Source organism: Podarcis filfolensis, assembly GCF_964270895.1.
Source record: "Podarcis filfolensis genome assembly, chromosome: 2".
In the NCBI taxonomy this organism is placed as follows: Eukaryota; Metazoa; Chordata; class Lepidosauria; order Squamata; family Lacertidae; genus Podarcis; species Podarcis filfolensis.
In genome coordinates, this window is record NC_139605.1 from 54,678,761 (window position 1) to 54,701,999 (window position 23,239).

Here is a 23,239-nt window from a genome sequence, read left to right on the forward strand (position 1 = left end):
TGAATCGTTACCAGCGAACAACCACCTTTCTCTCGCCAACCTGCAGAAAGCCGTTCGAGTGACCACAATGATGAAGAGACTCCGAGCACCGGAGCACACGGATGCAGCGAAACCAGCAACTCCTGCCGCTGCCACGACAGACAGTGCTTCCCCAACAGAGACCACCAGCGCCCCACAGGCAAAAGCGGAGGCAGACAGCACGGCTTCAGCCACAACAGCCGAAGCAGCCCCAGCGACAACAATGGCAGCGCCAGCTGCCGCTGCAGGAGCAGCAGCAGCGAGCCCAGAGGAAACGACATCAACAGCTCCAGCAACTATGGCAGAAACTCCGGCGACAACACCGGCAGCCCCCACTACGTGTAACGGGGGAGAAACTGCCGCCCCCAGTGCCACCCCAGAGTCCTGGAATGAGGAGACTGGCTGAGTCAGAGGGGAGCAGGGCAAGGGCAAGGGCAGGGCTGTACCTCTCTTTGTTGTATTTCTCTTTGTAAATAGTCACTGGCATGGTACCCCCACCCCCCCAACTGTCCTGGCTTCCCAACCAACCCCTCTGCGTGTGGCTGTCAGTTTGTCTGACTTCTATGTGTCTCCAGCTAGGTGCCAGCAGAGTTTCTATTTTTTATGTGACAGAGTACAGAGAGACCCCGTTGGGCCCAGGTAAACAACAAGTGGTTGTAGAGGCCTAGCCCATTGCATGAAATTCTCTCTCTTTCTCTCTTTCTCTCTCTTCCCCGCTCCCTCTTTTCCTCTGTTGCTTTCCTTTTCTTTGTCCCATTTCTCGATTTGTTTTCTTACTACTCTCTCTCGGTCACTTGACTTGCTGCTTGACTCCCTGAGGCTGGTTGGGAGAAGCTGGAGCAATCAGATCAGACACAGTAGCCATACTTTTCAGCCGACTGGTTTGTTATATACCACGGAGGTATGAGGAATGGGACGCAGGTCCAGGTCAGGTTGGAGGATAAAGAGGGCCACACACTGTCATGGCAGAGCTCTCAAATTAGTCATACTCATTGGAGATGCATGTGGAATTCATCTGTTCAGCTGCTGGCAAGATCTTCTGTAGCAATTTACCTCTATGTCCAACATATGGTTGTGTGTGAACAAAGCTAATGCAAAATCCATGTGAGAGTGTGTGTGCATTTGCTTGACTTTTCACTGAACTGTCGATACTGAACTGTCAACACAACTGGGGTGTAGCTATCCATATACTTGTGCAGAAGCAATTTTCCCTTGGGGACAGGAGACAACCCTAAACTGGAAAACAAGCCAACTGTGAACAAGCAGGGGCAAGGAAGATAAAAGACAGGTGGAAAGCTGTTTTTTTTTTATTTATTTATTTATTTATTTATTTATTTATTTATTTATTTATTTGCAGGGGGTTGGATTAGATGACCCTCTGTGTCTCTTACAACTCCATGATTCTATGATTTTAAGCACTCAGGGCAGAATTTTTTTTTTTAAATTATTATTGTTGTTGTTGTTGTTGTTGTTGTTGTAGGTTATGGGAACCTTGCAGAGAGACCTCTAAATTATCAACAGTAGTTGTTGGAAAACAATGTGACAGAAGAAGCAAATGAGCAAATGATCTCCAGAGCAACACTGTAGAGCAGACAGGTGAATCCTACACTGTGGCAAAATCCTGTACATGGATTCTGCAGGTGATTTATCTTAGTGGAAATCTGTAGAAGCCTTGTTTAGGTATTTACATTCCTGCAACTTTACTGCAAGGTTAAGTGACCAGATGAAAAGACCATCGGCTTCTGTACCTTTAATGGGTAGAAGAGGGGATTTTTGCAGGTGTAACTCATTATGCAAAAGTGAAAAAGCTGTATACCTATCCGAATTCCCTCTCTGACACTACTTAAGGCATTCAGCTGGGAGGAAACCTTTGCATTTAAGGTGGAATAGACTTCAAAAGCAAGTTAGGGTTGCAAGAGGGTAGAGTAAAGTAGTAAGCAACTTGTAGAATAGGATCAGCAGAAAGTGTGTGCGCACTAACAGCTCGATCATGTGCTTCCTTCCCTATCTGCAGTGGCAAGAAGCTCATCTTTCAGTAAAAATGAAATAATGTTCTCCCTCACCCTGAAATACACACTTTATTCCAATAGCTAGCATTCCTGAGCCTATGTAATAAACATTGCAGTCACCATTTTTGTCATTATTCTATACTGCCATCCCCCCTCCCATAAAACAGAGATGAAAATGTCTCTCTGCTTCCAGACATACTGTGAAGATAAACGTACTTTACACACTAGGAAATTTAGTAATTCTATATTTCTTACAGGATTTGGTTGGCATGCTATAAAAGAGGACCAGAGCCAAACAAAAAATGTTTATGAACAGTTGTTTCAAAACTCTTTCAAGGAAAGGTTGCGAACAAAAGTGATAAATCAGGTAATCAAGGACTGTGCTATAGCATATATAAAAGCAGACAAATAGCACAATCCTATGCATGTTTATTGTTAAGTCCCAATGAGTTCAATATGGCTTACAAGTAGGGAGGCATAAAATCAAAATTCAACAACACAAGGATGGAGAACTTGTGACCCTACGGATGTTGTTGGATTCAACTCCAAGGGGGATGGGGCAGAGGCTTAGTGGTAGAATACATGCATTGCATGCAGAAGGCTGCAAGTTCAGGTATGGCTAGGAAAGATTCCTGGCCTGAAACCCTAGAGAACCACTGCCAGTCAGTGTAGACAATATTGAGCTAGATGGATCAATATTCTGACACATAAGGTAGAACTCTATGTTCTTAACAGGTAGGTATAGGAACCTGGATTAATATTTCATATCTGAAGTGGTGTTCAGAGAGAATGTGGTTTTAAGGGGAGAAGTAGGGGAGGTATGTTACTTTATTCCCCAGCTGCTTCACCCAGATGGGGTTCCCAAATGTGTTTTCTGCAACACATTGTTTGCAGATAAGAGAAAACCAACTGAGAGAGGATGCTGCAGAAGAGAAGCAGCAGGTGGGGGTTGAGCCCCACAGCCAACCTTTTCCTCCTCAAATCATGCTCTCTCTGTGTCGCCATTCAGCTGTTTGGCTGCAGACTCCCATGTGCAAAGCCAGGCCACTGCCGAACATAACAGTTCCAGTTTAGGTTCAGTTTGCATGGCCTACAACTATGGGATTGTTTGGCACATTTAAATACGCAGCATAGCTATTCCTCCATGAAGCTGCCAATGGGCCATTCCATATTTTCATCCCTGTCTGACAGGACAACTTTCAGGAGCTATAATGAAAAGATTTCAACTGCACTGCATGGTGTGTGATACAATACAATACAGCCTCCTCTTTAATCCAGATATTTGGGCAGATTCTGGATCTGGGTTTGGACTTTTCAAGTACAGTTCAGTCTAACCCTATGAATGGAGTCAAGGCACCAGCCGACTCCTGCTACCTACGTGAGGACACCCTAACCATAGGTGGCATACACACCTAAGACTTTAGGACATCTTCCATGGAAACTGAATGCTGGGCTGGGGTGCCAGTAGCATATATTAGGCCAGATTGGGTCCTTCAAATATAATCGATACTGACTCCTTGATGGAGAAAGCAAGACTGTAGCTCCTGTTGTACGCATTACATTTTGGTGCTTGCATGTGAACTATATATATGTACCCCCAAACAAAAGCCTGATTCCCCCCCCCAAAAAAAAAAAATTCTGGCACAGATAGCAAGTATTATTATTTTTTTGTCAATTGTTTTGTGATATAGAAACACAGATTCTTACAGCCATAGGCTACATTCCTTAAAAGGAAGAGAACTATTAGCACCTTGATTATATTCGAAAGCTTAACTCCAGAGTAGTATTTTTCAACAACAAAAAGGACTGCTGGGATCAGAAGGGGTTTATGTCACAGAAGGAGCAGCCCTCAAGTTGAGAAGTCTCACCAGTTTCTATCTATTAATCTGCCACTATACACCCCTAAGTAGTCAAGGACTAGAAATTTTTATTCCTGCTTCAAGTTGGTTCCTGAGCCCCTCTCCACAGGTGTTTTGTCCAAAGGAGAGTGTGAGGCCTGCATATGGCTGCTGGTATGAGCAGCCAAAACGGTTCCTCACAGTAGCAGAAAAGCTTGGCTCTGGGAAAGGAAATGCTGCGGACTGGGTGTATTTAGTATGTGTGCAGCGCATAAAATAAACAAGGTATGTGTGAGATTAATACAACACCCCTAGTATGGTTTGTGATTGTCACGTGCGCATGATAAACAGAAGGCAGTCTATGATTTGAAGTATGTACTTTCTGGACTGTTCTGTCAGCACATTCATGTCTCGCCTTGAAGCTACTACTGTATGTGCAACCTATGTACAGCACTATAAGGTAGACCTATAGATTATGTGGTCACCTCTTCAGAGCACGAAAACACCAGGCTCCTGAGGCGGCCCATGTTCATTTTAAAATGACATGTTGTGACTAGGTTATTAGAAGAGCAGCTGTGCTGCTGTTGCGGTGGTTCGCACCAGCTCCTTTGTCTTTAAGCAAAGTAGTTCTGTTGTACTTGGAGGGCTTGCTTCTCCTGGGCCACTCTAGTTCTCTAATCACAACTGAAAATGTCACCTAAAGCAGGCCTGCTCCTAATATGTCCTGTGTGCAACCGTTTTGAAGATTAAATGGTGTAGTCAGATGTTTATTTCTGCTGGTGAAATACAAAAATCCTTCTTTACGGCTAAAGTTTTTCTTATTTTCCAACATGGATTTTTCTGCTCCATGTGATGAGTGATTCCCCACCACCACCCCAATACAAATTGTGCCCTTTTCACTCAAGATTCTAGATTGGAGGTCAACAACTTTTGCCCATGAGCACATCTGGATCTTTGAGCAAACACTGTGAGCACCAAACTCCCTAATCGCTTCTCTCCCCCTCCTCAAAGAGAGAGAAAGGAGGCACTTAGCTTTTCCAAGGGATCTGGATAAAAATCAGATCAAGAAGAATTAATCCTGAAAAAAACATAGAACTGAAAAGTGGGAAAGAGTGTTACCCTTCCAACTCCTTCCTTCAGCTTTATGTACTGTATTTACACAGATCTAATGCTCACCTTCTTTGGCCAAATTACATTGTGAAAATTAAGGTGTGCATCAGATTTGATGGCACATTTACATTCGCCAGCAAATAATTTCTTTGGTTTCAAGGTTCTGAAAACTGAGGTGCACATTAGATTTGATAGGGCATTAGACTCGAGTAAATACAGTACTTTTCAAGGGAGAAAAAGGTAATAGCTATTACCACCTCATGACAAAGGAAATAGTGAAGAGGGGGCCTCTGAGGCTTCATGGATGTCAGGGAAAGGCCACAGGGATGCCACTGAGTTCATGGGCTGCACCATGGCAACCCCCTTTTCTGAATTACTCTCAAGGCAAGCCCCTGCATAGAGTTAGAAGTGAATGCATTTACCAGTACCTGTTTTTGCTAACTAAAAAATGTGAAATATACTTCATCTATTCAGTTTTTTTTAAAAAAAAAATATAGACTAGTATAAACAAGAATGCTCTAGATCAGGCAAGTACTAAAATTGCTACAAGTGCAAAGATATTTTTTGCCCATTTAAGCATTAGATTGACAGTACAGGCCTTCTCAGAGTTCAGTGGAACCTACTCCCAGGTCAAGTGTCAATCATATACTCACTTACCTGAAAGTAAATACCATTGAACTATTTTAAACAGAAGTTATGGCTTTGGGACAGACTGAGGTTAGGAAGGAGCTGTTTCTTTTGGTGTGAAAGGACCTTGGCTTCTCGTAAGCAGCTCAGATAACTTTATTTTATGGAGCGGCATAGAAATGTTGTGAATGATTAACTTGACACAAGTTAAGCACAACAACTCAAATAGGAGCACCTAGGTTATAAGTCAATTAGCACAGAAGCTTGAGATTCATGCACAGCTATTAATTATTGTAAAATCCCACATATTCTACACTCTTGGGGAGAGAAAGACCCACCTCAGCTGTGTCCAACATAAAGTTTGAATCAAGTTGCCATTTTCTTTCCCAAAGGAGGTCCATTACCAACAGCATAGTATGCTGAAATCATACAGCTATGCTATATCCATCACTGCATCTTGAAGCTGACAGAAGAGTTCCCTGTCTGTCGCACACCTGTTGAAGGCAGACCCCCTGTCAAACCCTCCACATGAACCACAAGCACCCTCATTTCCCATAACTGGGTCTTGATATCCCAGGTTCAGTCCCACATAAGGAACACAGAGAAGCCTGGCTCTTGTTGTGAACAGCCTACTACGTAGTAGACTTCAAGGCCTTCTCAGCCACCTGCCTGCCTCAGTTACTGACTCCAGCATTTCTTAGCCTTTCTCCTCCCTCACAAGCAGCTGCATGTTTGTAAGTTTGAGTTTAGTCTATGAAATTGTTTTATTTAAACTACAACCACCCAGAAATTCCTGTGTAATTGCCGCACTGTACCACTGGAAAAAAAAATAAAGTCCCTTCTAAGGGTAAACTGAGAGAGCACCTGCTAGTGCATTGTCTGTCTCTGTGTCTTCACTGTACACACAATCCTGCTAGGGGCTGTCTTTTTCCAACTAATGCCAGGGCTGTGAATAATGCTGGTCCATCTTTATACAATATAGATATAATTTGGAAAGTGGCCTGAGATAGGAAGGGGGACACAACTATGCCATGATTTTATACCTGCTTTAAAACCAATTTAAGCCCTCCGCTTTGGAACTGGGAGGAAACCCTGTCAATTAAGCCTAATATGAGGCCAGTATAATATGTTAGAGTAGACATGTCTTGTTTTCTCTTCCACCTTCCACTCCCCACCGTCAAGGCCCTACATAAAATTCCTGTTTCAGCCTGGGGAAGAGGTCCTGTTGCACAATCTTGCATTCTTCAAGCAAGAAACCTAACTTACTGATGTCCTCAAGATGCACAACATGGCCACCTAGAGAGTACACACATGTTCACTGATTCCTTATCTAATTTATGGCATGTTTGGGGAACCTATGGCCTTCCGGCAGTAGTTACTAGATCAGGAAGCCCAACCAGTCAACTAATAGCAGCAACCAGAATCTTGTCATTTTGTGCTTTACAATTTACAACAGCTTTCTTGCCTCCGTATTTGTATACTAGCTCGTGGCACTGCAAGAGGAACAAGGAGATGCAATTTCATGTCCCACCACATACCCTCCCCAGAAATGTATCCTTAGCAGAACCTCTGCTAGGGAATTCTGTTACAATTTGCAGGAGAAAATGGTTTTCCAGATTAGAGATGACAGGAAAGTGGAACAAGCTATCATGGTAAAGCTGAGGTCAAAAACACACAAGCATTTTGAAGCACTTTAATGATCACTTGGGAATCATACCCAACTTCAGTTAATGCACATAAAAAGTTATGCTTTGTTTTAAATAGCACCACGCCAGCAAATGCAGAAAACATTACCCCAGTTAAGTTCCCCAAATGCTCGTCCATTCAGCCCTGTGACTACTCAACTGCAATGCCACCATGAGCTTAGAAAATATGATGAAAGGTAGGCATGACAGAGTCATAAAATACATTGCATGGGGGAAAATGAAGGTTTTTCTTTCACTCATAACACTAGAACATGGAGTCATGCAATTAGACTCATAACACACAAAATAAAAAATATTTCACAAGCATGCAATTAATTTATGGAATTTGCTGGCACAATAATTGAATGGTCACTGTCTTAGGCAGCATTCAAATGGGATTTAGCCAATTCATGAATGATAAATCTACCAACAACTATTAGCCATTGTACCTTTTGGAATCACAGAAGCAACATGCCTCTGATGATCAGTAACAGAGGGACAAACACCGAAGAAGGGCTGCTATCTTTAGTTTCTGCCATGCCTGTGGAATTCTTTGAAGCATCTCTTGGGCCATTGGACGAAACATAATACTGGACTAATGGGCCTCATCTGATTCAGCAAGGCTTTTTGATGTTCTCAATGGTGACAAAAGAGACATTTCAATGCAAGTAGGCAAGCTTAAAATATGAAATATGTACAACTATATGGGGGGAATGGAGGGCTGGAAGGTTATATATTTCAAGGCAGAATACATCTGTTCTCAGGTGACGCAGGAAATAGAAGACGGTATAAACGCAACTGTAAATCCACCTTCATACCTGGTCCTTAACTGATTTTCAAAAGGTGGTACAGGTGCATTTAAAACTACAGTGGTACCTCGGGTTACATATGCTTCAGGTTACACACTCCGCTAACCCAGAAATAGTGCATCAGGTTAAGAACTTTGCTTCAGGATAAGAACAGAAATCGGGCTCCGGCGGCGCAGCAGCAGCAAGAGGTGCTTCAGGTTAAGAACAGTTTCAGGTTAAGAATGGACCTCCGGAACGAATTAAGTACTTAATCCGAGGTACCACTGTATTCTATATAACAGGAGGCTCAAAAGCCCTCTGAGCAATACATGTCACATCTATCCCAACCAATGATGCAAGTGTTGCCAGACCCGTCATGTCATCCAGCTGCATACAGTTGTGTAAGCTAGTAAATATTTTATATATCTCTACAAAGCTAAGTTAATCTCTTTGTTCTGCACAAAACAGAAGGCTGGAAATAATCCATTCGCAGTGTCAAATATCACCAGAAAAGTTTTCTTTTCCAGGTTTCACAACCAAAATGACAAGTTTAAGACCTTTATGCAATGTGTGACAGCCTGCAGTTGCATTTAATGAAGCACAAATGGTGTTGGATTTTTAATTCCCACAGAAATATCTTCACCAGCTTCAACCCACCAAATTGTTTTGCCTTTGTTTCTAGATACCATATTATTTCTGTTTAGCAAAGCCCAACAAGGGAGTCTTATTATAGAAATTGTACAATGAGTTCTTCTGTGAGAAACCCTGCTATGTCAAACTGTAGATTTTCCTAAGATTTGTACATTGTTGTTATTAGATATGACACAGATGGGATGTGAACTTACTGTTTCCATGCTTTGAAAATAAGCAACAGCGCCAGCAGTCCCTGGATTCATTTACAACTTGAGGTGCTGCTCCACTGGGGAAATTGCAGCGAAAAAGGAAGCACCAAAATACACTCAGTTAAAAGCCCCCAGAGCCATTCTCAAATCTGAAGGGAAATGTGCCGAAAACTGGCTTAGGCAAATCTGGGAGGTTGGGTGTGGAAATGTCTTCATGTGGGGTTAAAGAAGACGACGAAAGAAGGATGATAAATAACTGCATTTCCTCAATAACATATATTTTATATTGTTTTGTTGTTGTTCAACATGCAGCTTGCCTGACCCAAGGAATACTTAGTCAGAAGTTAGAAACACAGCATTCAAAGGGTCCAGTCTGAAACATTACCTAGGAAGTAAATCTCATTACACTGGATTCAACTAAATTGTCATATGCATTGAATGAGGTCACCTTGTACAACAGGCCTTTCCCCTCCTCCCCAACACCTCCAAGACAGATTTGGGGAAGTCTCATCGCAGGAAAACCGTGTTCTATACACAGATACCCCACCTAGCACTGAATTCCACTCACTGTATTTAGTGGTACTTCTAACCAAGCATGCTTAGAATTGCACAGATGCAATCCTAAGCATACTTACCCAAACAGAAACAAATACCACCATGGATTTGTATCCAATTCTACTTTGAATAAGAACCACTGGAATTAATGCACTTAAACTGTCAAATCTGTTAATTTCAAGGAGTCTGCTCTAACATTAGACGCAACCCATAAACTATTTCCAAATAACCATGGTTAGGATGCAAGGGTCCAATTCTGTGCACACTTAATTTGCAATACATACTATTTTATTAATTCTGAGAGTTGTAACTTCAAAAAATAATAGTCCCCTCAAGCAACAGTAGACACTGGATTCAAGACAGGACATTATTCCTACACTTTTTAATAGCTCTGTAGAAATGGCAATCATTGCAGGTTTTCCAGCTCATCCCCTGTTCAGCCCATTTTCGATTATCACTTCCATATAAGAATTGCATCCTTTAGGCAAAACTGCATATAAGCTTCATCCCATATTGAATATAGCAGCCGTAATGGTCCGTGACTCCACCCATCCAGGACTATGGATGTCCGGCCACTCGCTCTGAAGAAGCTTGGTGTGGCAGGAGGAGTGTCTGAATTCCCTGGCAGGTAAGGAAATAAATAGCCTGTAGCCAGAAGCAACCTCGTGTGTATTATGGGCATCATGTCATCAAATCTTATGACTTCTGTAACATTTCCCCAATCCTTGTACAAAATCCTTGTACAAAAAGTTCATATTAATACACAGATAGATAGATAGATAGATATGCCTGTTGTCTTTGTTCATGGAGTCTGGTCCATGGGGTCACAGAGTCGGGCATGACTAAACAACTATATATATATATATATATATGAATGATCCATTATACCGACACCAACACAGACAACACTCACAAAACAAACACAACAAGATACTACAACTACAAATGCAAAGCAGGTGTTACAGATACTGTACATCCCTAATTCTTATTCATTTCTATTTGACTTCCTTCATCCTCAACACAGGACAGGTCCGGTTGTATACTTAGTAAACTGTTTCTTTCTCAATTCCTCTTCTCTATTTTGCTCTTTATCTTACATTCTTACACCATAATTTGTTTTGCGGAAATTAGTCAAGACAAGTCCAGTATTAATCTGAATGCAGTTTTTTCAGATACTCACTATATTTTCCCCATTCTTCTTGAAATGTATGTTTGGATTGATCTCTAATTGCCTCTGTCAATTTAGATTATTACGTATATTTTTAATACCCCGCCTTTCGCCCTGACGGGACGCAAGACCATAGGCGTAGCCAAGGGGGGGCAGGGGGCAAATAACTCAATAAAAATACTCAATTGAGGCTCTTCCCATCCCCCAACATAAATCCTGGCTACGTCCATGTTCAAGGCAGCTTTTTCTAGAACTAAATGTAATAAAAAGTCCGATTACAGATGCCGTATCCCTTTCTAATTCTAAGAGCGCCGCCCCGATGCAGGACGGCTTTGCCTTTTGCAGCACCCATTTCCCCTTTAGCCACGCGCTCCGGGAGGGGCGCGAGCACTTATTAGCCCCGCCCCGCAAAAGGGGCAGCCGCAGTGTCGGAAGCTTTAAAAAAAAACAGGAGGGGGAGCTTTTTCCTTGTTTTGCTCCCGCGCCTTAATTAAAAACGTCATTTCCGTTCCCTTCCGGAAATCACTGAGATAGGAACCAAATTTGAATCCGGCAACCAAGTGAGGCTTGAAGTGGAAACCAAGAGGTTCATCGTTGGGCCTGATAGCGGCGGCTGCGGGGAGAGAGCGCTCCTTCCAGGGAAGCTTCCCGGGTTCAGGGCGGGGGAAGGAAGCTGGAGGACAAGAGCTCGAGACGGGCGGGGAAGCTTCGCGGGTCACCTCGAGAGAAGTCTCTCCCTGGAGCTGGGCGAGAGGACTGGCCCGTGGGCTCCCTCTTTCTCTTTCTCTTTGGTCACGGCTGCCAGCCTTTTATAGGCAGAGGCTCTGTGAGTTTGGGAAGCTGCCTAACTGTACATTTTTATTCTTCTTCTGTTCAGCCCCCGCAACCAAAGCTTCTTTCCCCACCCCTTAGGCTCGTGAGGCTGGTGATTTTGGAGACACTGCCTAGCCCAAGGTAGAGATTTAAAGGAGGGGTTCTTAACCTGTGGACTTCAGCAGGTTTGTGGAGTTGGGGGGGAATTATTATTATTATTATTATTATTATTATTATTTATTTACCCTCTTCATTTCCTTCCTGTTGTTTTGAAAACGGTCTTCAGAGAAGGGGAATCTGAGGAAGAGTTTGCAGCTTTCATCAAATTCTGAAAGCGGTCTGTGCTTGTTGAATCCTCCTTTTGATAAGGGGCAGTACAGTGGTACCTCAGGTTACATACACTTCAGGTTACAGACTCCCAGAAATAGTACCTCGGGTTAAGAACTTTGCTTCAGGATGAGAACAGAAATTACGCGGCAGTGGAGTGGCAGCCCCATTAGCTAAAGTGGTACCTCAGGTTAAGAACAGTTTCAGGTTAAGAACGGACCTGCAGTGGACTATATGGAATTGGCGGAAATGACTGGCAGAATCCGAGACTTGGGAGAAGAGGTGATGGAGGAAGACTGGAAGAAATTTAAAGACTATCTTCAGAAATATTGTAAAATTAATGAATGTTAAAATTATGTTCGGATTGGCAATAAGTGGTATTCAGCAACAAAAGTTAATAAGAATATGCAAAAATGAATTGATAAATGGATGAAAAGATAGAGTCATAATATGTTAGGATATAGAGTTAAGATAAATGAAAGAGGGTAAGGATTTGCTGAATTGATTATGTAAATGGGAATGCAAAAAGGGGAGGTGTGAGGAGGTCAAGGAAACAAGCAAATGAGCTTAAAAATATCAAAAAATGGATTTGTTTTTTGTATTTTCCTTTTTTTCTTTTTTATGTATTTTTGAATTTTTCTTTTTCTTGGTTTTTCTTTTATTCTGTGAACCTTTGTTTTTGTAAAACTCTAATAAATATCTTATAAAAAAAAAAAGAACGGACCTGCAGAACGAATTAAGTTCTTAACCCGAGGTACCACTGTACTTTGTCCTAATGTTTTGCTAATACTTTGTTTGCAATGAATATCTGACCTATATCTTGCTGGCTAGTGGTAGTTGACGTACTGAACATCCCATATTACAGCTGGTGTTGCCCAGTTAAGTAACTGGCTGTGACAATGAAAGAGCTTCGGAGGGGAGTGTAAGGTGTTTTCACTGGCTGTTTGGGACTATAGAGCAAAACCAGAAATGCAGGAAGGAATGCTTTCCCCTCTGGATTTGCTGCTGTTATTTTTGTCTAAGTTTTCAGTAACCTGGAATGTAGTGCAGGGCACAGAGAGATCATCAAGTGCAAATTCAGTTCTTCAGTGTACGGGTGGGGAAAGGGAAGCAGCATTCAGGATATGCCCTTGTGGCTGTTTTCTTATTGGGCAGAACCTCTTTTAAGTTTGGTGTTTCTTTTTGCAGAGAGGCTGTTCCACATCTGAGTTTTTGCATCTTTTCCTTGATTTTGCAGTTGTAAAGGATGCCTATCCGTGCCCATTGTACCATCTGCTCAGATTTCTTTGATAATGAGAGGGATGTGGCAGCTATTCACTGTGGACATACTTTCCACCATTTATGGTGAGTACTGTATAAACAAATGGCAAAATTGGTGGAGGAAAGTTATTTAAGAACCTAAGCAACTCTCTTTTTTTTTTTTACACATCAACTTTTCATTACGTCTTATTTGTGAAATAATACTTGGAAACATCTTATTTTTTACTATTTATTCATTAAGAGCATTTTTAACCTGCCCTTGTTCAAATGATTCCAAGGCAGGTTACAAAGGGAGCAAAAATAAGAGTAAGTGTAAGTAAAATATACAGAATTTGAAAAATCCAACATGAAAACACAATGAGTTATAACAATGAGCAAACATCTGGGCAAATAGAAGTTTCTAGCTGGCTCCCAATTGTCAGCAATATTGGTGCCTGCCATACTTCAGAGGAGTAGGCTATTCTATAACAGGGGCACCTCCACAAAGGGTGCCATATCTCATGCCACTGCAGGATGGTGAGACAATGAAAAGGGCTTGTTCCTCCATATCTAAGGGTCCAGGCAGGCTGATATTATAGTTGTAGGTACAATAGAAAAAAGCATTAAGGCAAGTTTTTGTTGTTGGCTGGTGTCTTTGTGGTTTAGGGGGGGGGATGGATATGTTGATCATCAAAAAACTGCAGTTATAGAAACTGTGCTGGTTAGGAGTAGGACAATAATTTTTCTCTGCCTGATAAAATAGGTCTGTAACTCATTTCCTCAGTTTGTTGTGTCCTGCTTTTCCTTCTGTGTCACGGATGCCTGTCAAAATATTTGAGGACTGAAGGACCAGGTTCACAGTGGTACTGAGCCATTTCTAGCCTAATGCACTGTGTGCATATTTTGTGCTACAGTGGTGCCTCGGGTTACAGATGCTTCAGGTTACAGACTCTGCTAACCCAGAAATAGAACATCGGGTTAAGAACCTTGCTTCATGATTAGAACAGAAATCGCGCAGCAACAGGAGGCCCCATTAGCTAAAGTAGTACCTCAGGTTAAGAACAGTTTCAGGTTAAGAACGGACCTCCAGAATGAATTAAGTTCTTAACTCGAGGTACCACTGTATTTCCTATATTGAAGATATGTCCAAATGAGTGTTTCAAGACAAACTCTATATATTCCTAAGACATATCCATATCCTATTCATTTATCACGATTTGTATCACTTTATAATCATATCACAAGCGAGCCTGCATGCCTTGTACCACTCATTGTCTACCAAGCTAAATACTGTCCCAGTGGCAACGGCAATAATACTTTAGATGTTCAGCACTGTGATGTTGCAAACTGAAATTTCAGCAAAACTGCTTTATTTTAAATGGGAGTTGAAATGTGTGAAACTTGCATGGAAATAAATCTCAGGGTAGTAAGTGTGCACAGGATTGCAGCCCTGTGTATTACAGGGTGTTGGCCCTGTGGCAGAATTAATTCTAAAACTGTCTGTCTCAAGACTAGATGAGTTTTGTTTGTAACTGATAATACCTGCGTGTAGTGAGGTGAGCATATTCTCCAGAGAATATTCTCTACAAACTGTAAATTCTAATGTAAGAACCAATTTTACAACCCACATTTAAAAAACATAGTAAATAATAAGTCAGGCTATGATAGTGCCAGTGTAAGTAATGAATAATGATTTTTTTGAACCAGTTACATTACTGGGCATTGTGTCATTCACCATTGACAGTTCTGAAATGTGAGCTACAGAAAACATTTTTAAAACAAAATGCTATTCATTTAATTTGATGAACATTTGAATTCATTTGTATTTCAACTACTGTATATGTAATAGCCTTTTTTCTATTTTGGTGTGACCTTATTTTTAGCAATTCTATACCCTTGGCCATACAGTGTGATTATTTTTTTTTACAGAAAGTAGCTTTAATGCTTTATACACTTAAAGTATCTAGGCCTATACAATAATGTGTAACAGCATGTGAGGTGGCCTTGATTTAAACAGTTAACATTTGTATATTTTTATTTAAAAAACTGGTTTTTGCAGTGCTATTCAATGGTACAAGGTGTCATTTACCTGAGACTGACATACTGAAATATATTATCATATAATGATAATACATTTAATGTTAATGGCTTCTTTTTTATATGCATGCATATAGATTTGTTTATCAAGCTATGTTTTAGTCACCAACACAGTTATTAAGTGTTAGAGCTATTAGAAGCACAAGATAGCCTATTACTGAATTTACTTGTATCAAACCTTAACATGCCAATTTTCAATTTCAAGTTTGGTGCAAAAAATCAAAGAATGTGAATTCACTGCATTGCCCCATTGAATAAAAGTATCTGTACAGTTTCTGGTTGCCATCTGTACAAGTTTACCCATGAATAAACATGTATGTTAACTAATTATATCATTTTCAATGCATTAAAATGAATATTCTCCTATTTTAAATGAGAATTCTCTAATATTCTCATTAATTGAGAATATTCTCGAGAATTTAACATCACTACCTGTGTTAAGAAGCACCATTTGTCAACAATCACTTTGTCATCTCTTCCCCTCTAGCCTCATCCAGTGGTTTGACACAGCACCTAGTCGGACTTGTCCACAATGCAGAATCCAGGTGAGTCTTCAGCCTATGCTCACTGAAATAATCTGTCATATTTCATCGTCTTTACCATATGAGTACTTTGCCTTCCAAGGCTGAGGAGTTCTGTTTCAGTAACGACCTGTCCAGACTGGGTGGAGGGGTGTGGTCAGAAGAGAACGAAAGACTACCCAAATGAGAGAAGGTAACTTTGGAGAAGGGGCCCATCAACCTTGCTTCCTTGAAGCATAAGGTCATGGAATTACTATAAAGGTTTTATGGGGGGGGGGGCACTCCTGCGCTCTCTCTCTCTCTATATATGCTATTGGATTGAATCTTACCATTGCTTTGCTTTTACCAAAGCTTAGCATGTACTGGGAAGTGTCTGCTAGATCATATCTCTTCAGTTAGAAGGTTCATTGCTTTCACTTTAAGTACTGTAAGTTCAGCATTCAACTGATTTAGAATTCATCTTTTATTGGCAGAGGATTTTGATGGCCTCAGCACAGAGGTCCAAATCTGGAGAAAGTTGATTATGTTTGGGGCCCACTAAAATCAATAGGACAAGTTAGCTGTGATTGGTTGATTGATTGATTTTCAGTTAATTTCAGTGAGATTTATTTATCTGTTTTAGAATATTTTAATCTGACTTTATAGCATTGAGACACTCTCAAAGCAGCTTAGAAAATATTCTCGCAATAAAAATCACATTCAGGTCTGGTATCAGGATTAGAAATAACACGGTGTCTCCATGGTGCCAGGGTTATTCGGGTGGCATTTCCTGCTCTGATCCTTGGTGTTGCTCTTTGGTTTTTGCCTACTAAGCAGCAGCTTCCATTTATGTCCTCTGGGAGTGCGACTAAGCAGCTGGACCTCAATGAGCCCATGATAGAGGAAGGTCTTCCATTGCAGATAGTCTTGAGTATGAGTAGCTTTCTTCAGCTTCTTCTTCAGAGCCCCTTCTCTTTGAAATTACTAAATCTAAGCCACTAGTTAGCTAGCTGTACAAGTAGCTGCAGTTAGTTTTTGACTTCTGTTTCTTGAACATCCCTTTGTGGATAATGGAAATAGGAATGGGGATGCTGCAGATACAAGGAAAAATCAAAAGTCCTGCCGCGTATACATGAGCTGTTATATGTAAATGAGCTTTTGGGATGGTGGCCATAAGTGTGGTGTACCCTGTTAATATGGCAATAATTAGAGTCGAGACCTTTGGTATTTGGCTGTTACAATGTTATTTATTAGCTTCAAAGGAACACCAGTGTGCAGGTGCCAAGCTGCATGTTGCCTTCTTATTTGTCTTTTTCAGTCCTTGCCAGGTCTTAGCCCTTGTTGCTCTTCTGACTTGTTGATTCCCTCTGTTCTTTGCCGCCTCTCGCATCTTTGGGTTACCATGGAGCTATCGTGAAATAACATCTTATGTAGCTGTAACTATGCAATTAGCTGGTGTCATGACTGTATATAATACTTAAAACACAAAGCGGTAGCTGCATGGGGGAGGTGGAGAGAGCTATGAAATTCAATTTCAGTAATATTTTTTTCCTCATAAAGCAAGCAGCACGTACTTGGATTTGGCACAGCGTGAGCTTAGCCTCAGCTGCTGAGCTAAAGCTGCCAGAGAACAAATTGCACTTGGTTCCAAGGTGCTTGAATTGTTTTGTCAAAATTCCAAAATTTTGTGCTGGAATAATGGCTCCACACTTGGAAAGTCTGTTACTGGAATTCTGAGCCAAAGAATTTCATAGCGGCAGTAGCGATGTGAAGTGCATCATATGCCACATTGCAATATGCTAGACAGGTCACATTAATATCCCTGATGCTGTGCCTGATGCCCAACAGAACTGTCTTTCCTCCAAGCCCTGTGCTATAGAATATGGTTTCTAGTAAACACAAGCAATCATCCTGATTCAAGGTCAAGGGGTGTGTGGGTGTGGGTGTATTAGATTAGATGTGTCTTCTGAAATCTCAATATTTATATTGTCTTGAAACATCATTTCCCATCTTATTGCAACAGGCACCTCCTTTTTCACAGTCATGTCCTTATTCTTTCACATGTTACGTGTAGGTTGGCAAAAGACACATAATCAACAAACTGTTCTTTGATGTTGCCCTGGAGGAACAGACAGGACTGGATGCAGAAAGTCTACAGGTATGTATGTGCAACAGCTTGCTCCCATCATCTAGGTTTTAAAAAAATCTCCCCTGTAAATATTTGCTGTCATTGGCTAGACATAGGATCAAAGGTGAATCTGCTTCTGCACTTGTTTCTGCTTCTGGAGGCCCACCTCACTTAGACTCTACATGACCTCAGATCTTCGGGTTTAAAAATGCTTTCATTTTAAGAGCAAGTTGACATGAAAGGAATTATATTAATTTCTTCCAATTTTCTGCCATTCAGACTCCTTTCAAAGAGCACGGCCTTCTTAATTATGTTTGTTTTTGTTAGCCTCTTCCTATTATCCTCGGATATTGTGCAGATCAGGAGTAACACAGCTATGTTAAAGTCTGGAGGCTGAATGGAATGTTGTTCTAGTTGCCTGTAGGAACAAGCGAAGAGAGGATAGTTTGCAATCTTTGCAATGCTCATTTGGTGGAAGCTGTTAAAAGAATACGGTCTGTTTATAGTCTTCATCTGACAACTCGGCACATAGTTACATTTTTACTGTTCCTCAGTGTTATCAGTTAGCTTCCTCTGTGAGATCTTTTGATCCACAATAAGAGAAAGAGACATTTAAAAAAATAATACAAAAATTAGATTGCACAGTGTGTATGGGTGTAGGATATATAATAATGTTACAAGACTTGGAAAAACATAGGCTATAATCTTATGATACATACTGTGTTACGAATAAATATTTAAGACAAGCTTCATCTGGGAAGGTACATCAATTATAGTGCAATCCTATATGTGTTTACTTTGAAATAAACCCAATTAGGTTAGAACCAATGGAACCTACTCTAAGGTGAATGTCTGTGGGATTGCAGCCTTAACATGTTTGAGATCACTACTGTGCTGGCAATGAGAAATCCTGAATGCAAAATCATGGCGCTAAAGCGCTGTGTACTCTCAACAATAATTTAGCCTTGGCAAAATGCTATTTCCTCTGTATCTTAGTCATTTAAAAAGTCTCCATTGACCTTGATATAATAGGACTCTTCTACCCTCTTGTGTTTAAAGTTAGCATGTGCTATGGTTGTCATAATTAGAATTTCCATGACAACACGTTTTGTGTCTGTGTGCCTAATTCCCTGATATAGGTAACAGTTCCATCAGAAATAAAGCTGTCATATTCACAGAAAAGAGACTAAAAGCAACCTGATAAATGTGCTCAGTAAACAAGGTAGTTGTATAGATTCAAAAATAACTTGATGCACATAAAAGCTCTCTTTATATTTACTAGGATTTCTTTAAGCATATTATTCAGTAGGTGCACTATTCAACAAAGGAAAGTTATTACAGATAAGGATGACTGAGAATTAAATGTGTTCCTGTCATAGCAACAACATATCTTGAGTACCTTAAGTAACAGTTCAGCCAATCGGCAAAGTGAATACTGAAACACTTCTAAAAGAAAATGGCTTATGCTAGCACACCTAGAGAGCCATAGAAAGCATTAGTTCACTTGAATGAAGCAGCAGTGGTTTGCCAGGTGTTACTCTTGAGCTGCAAAATACTGAAAACCACATTTTTTTTCCAGAGTAGGATGGCATGGCAATAAAGAGAAACACCATCTCTTGGTTTGCTTCCTGTTATAACAAGAACATTCTTGCCTATAAGTTGGCAGCTGCTAATAGTTATTAGCATATATAGCACTAATGTTAGTTTTGTATTGTGGATGCTACGAGTCCATGGAATTGAGGGGGGTCAACTATCTTGCTCCAATATTTAGAGGGGTAGATGTGTTGGTCTGTTGCAGCAATTGGTCTGTTGTGACACCTTAGACTGACAAATTTAGTATGGTATAAGTTTTTTGTGGGCTAAAGTCCACTTATTTGCGACCCTTTAAGGTGCCCCAAGTCTCTCATTGCCCCCCCCCAACTTGTCACTGGCATAAATTTTTTAGCCATTAATGTATGTACAAATAGCCCATGCCTTGCCCAGTTTCCCTTAAATAAAAATGATCCACATTCTAAATTAGTTATGGGCTGGTGTACCACCATAAAGGCTCCTTCTACCTTCACTGCTTCCTTTCTCTGCTTCCAAACTTAGCATTCGCACCAGGTTTCTTCATAATTCCACATAGCTGATTTCCTTTCCCTGATATGCTTCCCGAACGTGAAATGAACCCTGGGCTGCCTCTTTCGTTGCACTTTCTGGATCCCAGTTGACTTGGTAGAGACCTCATTCCCTTTCTTCTGTCACATCAAACTTGGCAACACTTTCTCCTACATGTTTTATTCTAGGATCAGCCCTTCCTCTTGTCCCATTTTGATATAAAGGGAAAGGGACCCCTGACCATTAGGTCCAGTCGCGGATGACTCTGGGGTTGCAGCGCTCATCTCGCTTTATTGGCCGAGGGAGCCGGCGTGTGGCCAGCATGTCTAAACCGCTTCTGGCGAACCAGAGCAGCGCACGGAAACGCCGTTTACCTTCCCGCTGGAGCTATACCTATTTATCTACTTGCACTTCGTGCTTTCGAACTGCTAGGTTGGCAGGAGCAGGAACCGAGCAACAGGAGCTCACCCCGTCACGGGGATTCGAACCGCCGACCTTCTGATCAGAAAGCCCTAGGCTCTGTGGTTTAATACATGGCACCACCTGCATCCCTCCCATTTTAATATAGGTACATACAAATGGAGGGCAGGCATAAGCCCTCTTCATCTCTGCCCTAAGCTTCCCTTATCAACCTCCAGGCAGTCTACTGATCTGCATCATTGAGAATCCTATAAAACACATCTCTTCTTTACTTCAGTGGAAGAAAAAGGAAGCCTTAGTGTACATATTGCTGTCAAATAAGGGAAGAGGGATACTTTGGCTTCTACCCTGCCCATACAAGCTGTGTGTGTACAATCATATTTCACTCCGTATTATGTTGTCAGCTTGTGTTTTCTATTGAATCAATGCCTTCTGATTTATTTATTTAGTTTCCTAACCATTTTATTTCAACAACATATTTTCCATGAGATTCTAATAATCCATACAATATACTGCAGTGCACCATGAATGACATGCTTGGTGACCTTATTTAATTAATTATTTTATTAAATTAATATAGACATGATGTCTTTGCATGAATAGTTTCAGTAACATGCTGTGTTTGGTGGGGGGGTGAGGGTGCTGTCATACTACATTTCACTCAATGCCCAGCTTATTGTCTGCTATGTCCTGCGGGCCTAATTCAGCCTTTATGCTTTCTAGGGTTTGCAGACTCTCATCAGATTCCACCCCCCCCACCTGATATATCAGATTTCCCTTTTTCTTTTTAAAGTAGAAATATGAGCATGAAGTAGATCCTTGTTGGCATCACTAAGTACTGTAAATTCTGGCTATGTGCCATGTATTTTCTTTTTTCAGTATTAAATACTGCCAGCTGTTACAAAGCTCCTTTGGGTGTTCATTTGGCACCTCCTCAACCTACTTGGTGCCAGCCAGTTCATTGCTGCCCTTTCATCCAGCTGCTGTTCTGTGTCGCTATCAATTTCCAAGCTCATTTGAATGAGCATTAAACAAGCTTTTGGTTTGACTCATTGTGCCTCTATCCAGATGCATTCATAAATTGCTTGTTGGACTCTGTCCAAACACTAGTTTTGTAACACTATTGCACTCCAGCTAATTATCCATTGATTACAAATATTAGTTAAAAATATTTGGGACTCAAATTCTTTCTGGCAGGATCTGTGCTTGGCTGGCTTGTTAAGTTAAAATAGTGTTGAAATACTTCTTCGTCGTTGTTTTTCCCATTTGAGATTTCTGAAGCTGTTTGACAAAAGCAAAATGACAGTGTGAGAAATAGGGCGGCAAGTGGTAAGACAATCGCTCTTGATGTTTTTTTCAGTTCTGAGCTCCAGCCCTCTGCCCACTTCTAAAATAATCCTAGGATATAGGTTATTAATAAAGCTTCGACAGTTGTGACTATTTTCTGTATAACTTGGTCCGTGTGAGTGTGAATAGTGTTTGGGTAGATATCCTAAAATCACTCTGACACACCTTTTAAAGCTCTGGTGTGGGCTTGTATGTTGTGCTGCCACCTAATTTGTTTTTTTATGTGTTATATTTCAGAATGAATTGGATAGGATGAAAGCCCAGTTAGCCATGAAAGGTGAGTTGAAAAATAGAAGAGGAAGAGGTTTGCCCTTTAGTAAAGTATTTATGTGTCCCAGTAAAGTATTAACTTTACTGAAGACTTTACTGAGATACGGTTGGCACTGTGGTCTAAACTACAGAGCCTAGGGCTTGCCAGTCAGAAGGTCGGCGGTTCGAATCCCTGCGACGGGGTGAGCTCTCGTTGCTCTGTCCCAGCTTCTGCCAACCTAGCAGTTTGAAAGCACGTCAAAGTGCAAGTAGATAAATAGGTACCGCTCCCGCGGGAAGGTAAACAGCGTTTCTGTGCACTGCTCTGGTTTCACCAGAAGCGGCTTAGTCATGCTGGCCACATGACCCAGAAAAACTGTCTGCGGACAAACGTCGGCTCCCTCGGCCAGTAAAGCGAGATGAGCACCGCAACCCCAGAGTCGTCCGCGACGGGACTTAGCTGTCAGGGGTCCTTTACCCCCCCCCTTTTTTTTAAAAAGTATTAACAAGGTTTGCATGATGACTTAAAGCTGTGTTTAAAACTGACTCCAATTCCAAACACATATATACATGAAATGCTTTGGGTCACTTGTTGACCAGAGTTTAAAGACTCTGCTCAGCCACAGGGATTTGGCATGACACAGTTGAGCTTGGTGAAAAACTTCAGTGAGACTATTCAGATAAACTTAAGGTAAATGCCTCCTTGTTACGAAACTTGTACCTGGCTAATGTCAGTGGTTTTGTAGTGAAAAAATGCAGAGGTGTTGCATATAATTGAGAAACCAAATAGAAGTGGGAAACGGAGGAGGGGAGAGGATTTTGTCAGCTATCTGAATGATGGTCCATGTGTCTGGTTCCTCATGTGATTCCATTTCCCCATTGCTTTAAAGAGCATTATAACTTTAATTTTAGAAATGCTTTATGGAGACAGTTAAGTGAAAGCCTTGGAGACTTTGTTGATGGCTTTTAAAGCATTGTCTGTAGGCAGCTGTGAGTCATAGGCAGTGAAGGGAAAATGTCACTCAAAATGAATGACAGAAATTCCAAAACATGAGAATGCAGTAAAGTGAAGAGATTTTAAATGAGCAACCAGGGAGGGTTCTTCTGTTTCTAACGAGCTGTCTTTTCCCATTGGACTGTTTGCCTTCCTCTACAATTACAAATTAAGGAGCCAAAAATAAGCTACATCTCTCCCTGAGATGAACAACTTCCCTCATAGCTTGCATACTGAGACAGGAGCAACTGCTATATCGAACACAAGGGTGGCTTGTAGCACTGTACCTTGCTTGGTTAAGAAACACATTGAAGCTTTGACACACTTTAGGTGCTCTTTGGAGGGGAATAAAAGGTGATTATCTGCCTAATCAGTTTTGCAGGCCTGC

At 41.2% G+C, this 23,239-nt stretch overlaps 2 protein-coding genes across 8 annotated transcripts in view; both read left to right on the top strand.

Annotated features, from left to right (window-relative positions):
• Positions 1-3,648, top strand: part of CAMKV (CaM kinase like vesicle associated) — a 61,539-nt gene extending 57,891 nt beyond the window's left edge. For both annotated transcript variants that reach the window (XM_083603489.1, XM_083603488.1), the window contains exon 11: positions 47-3,648. In XM_083603489.1, the coding sequence (XP_083459615.1) occupies positions 47-424 (378 nt within the window). In that variant the 3' untranslated portion in view covers positions 425-3,648. The remainder of the gene's footprint in view (positions 1-46) is intronic.
• Positions 3,649-11,152: 7,504 nt separating this feature from the next.
• Positions 11,153-23,239, top strand: part of TRAIP (TRAF interacting protein) — a 29,413-nt gene continuing 17,326 nt past the window's right edge. Inside the window, exons 1-5 of one of the 6 annotated variants that reach the window (XM_083603447.1) lie at positions 11,153-11,561; positions 13,018-13,124; positions 15,604-15,661; positions 17,691-17,774; positions 21,846-21,885. In XM_083603447.1, the coding sequence (XP_083459573.1) occupies positions 13,027-13,124; positions 15,604-15,661; positions 17,691-17,774; positions 21,846-21,885 (280 nt within the window). In that variant the 5' untranslated portion in view covers positions 11,153-11,561; positions 13,018-13,026. Of the gene's footprint in view, positions 11,562-12,968; positions 13,125-15,603; positions 15,662-17,690; positions 17,775-21,845; positions 21,886-23,239 lie in introns of all 6 variants that reach the window. The other 5 variants (XM_083603448.1, XM_083603446.1, XM_083603445.1 and 2 more) reach the window with 5 other exon arrangements.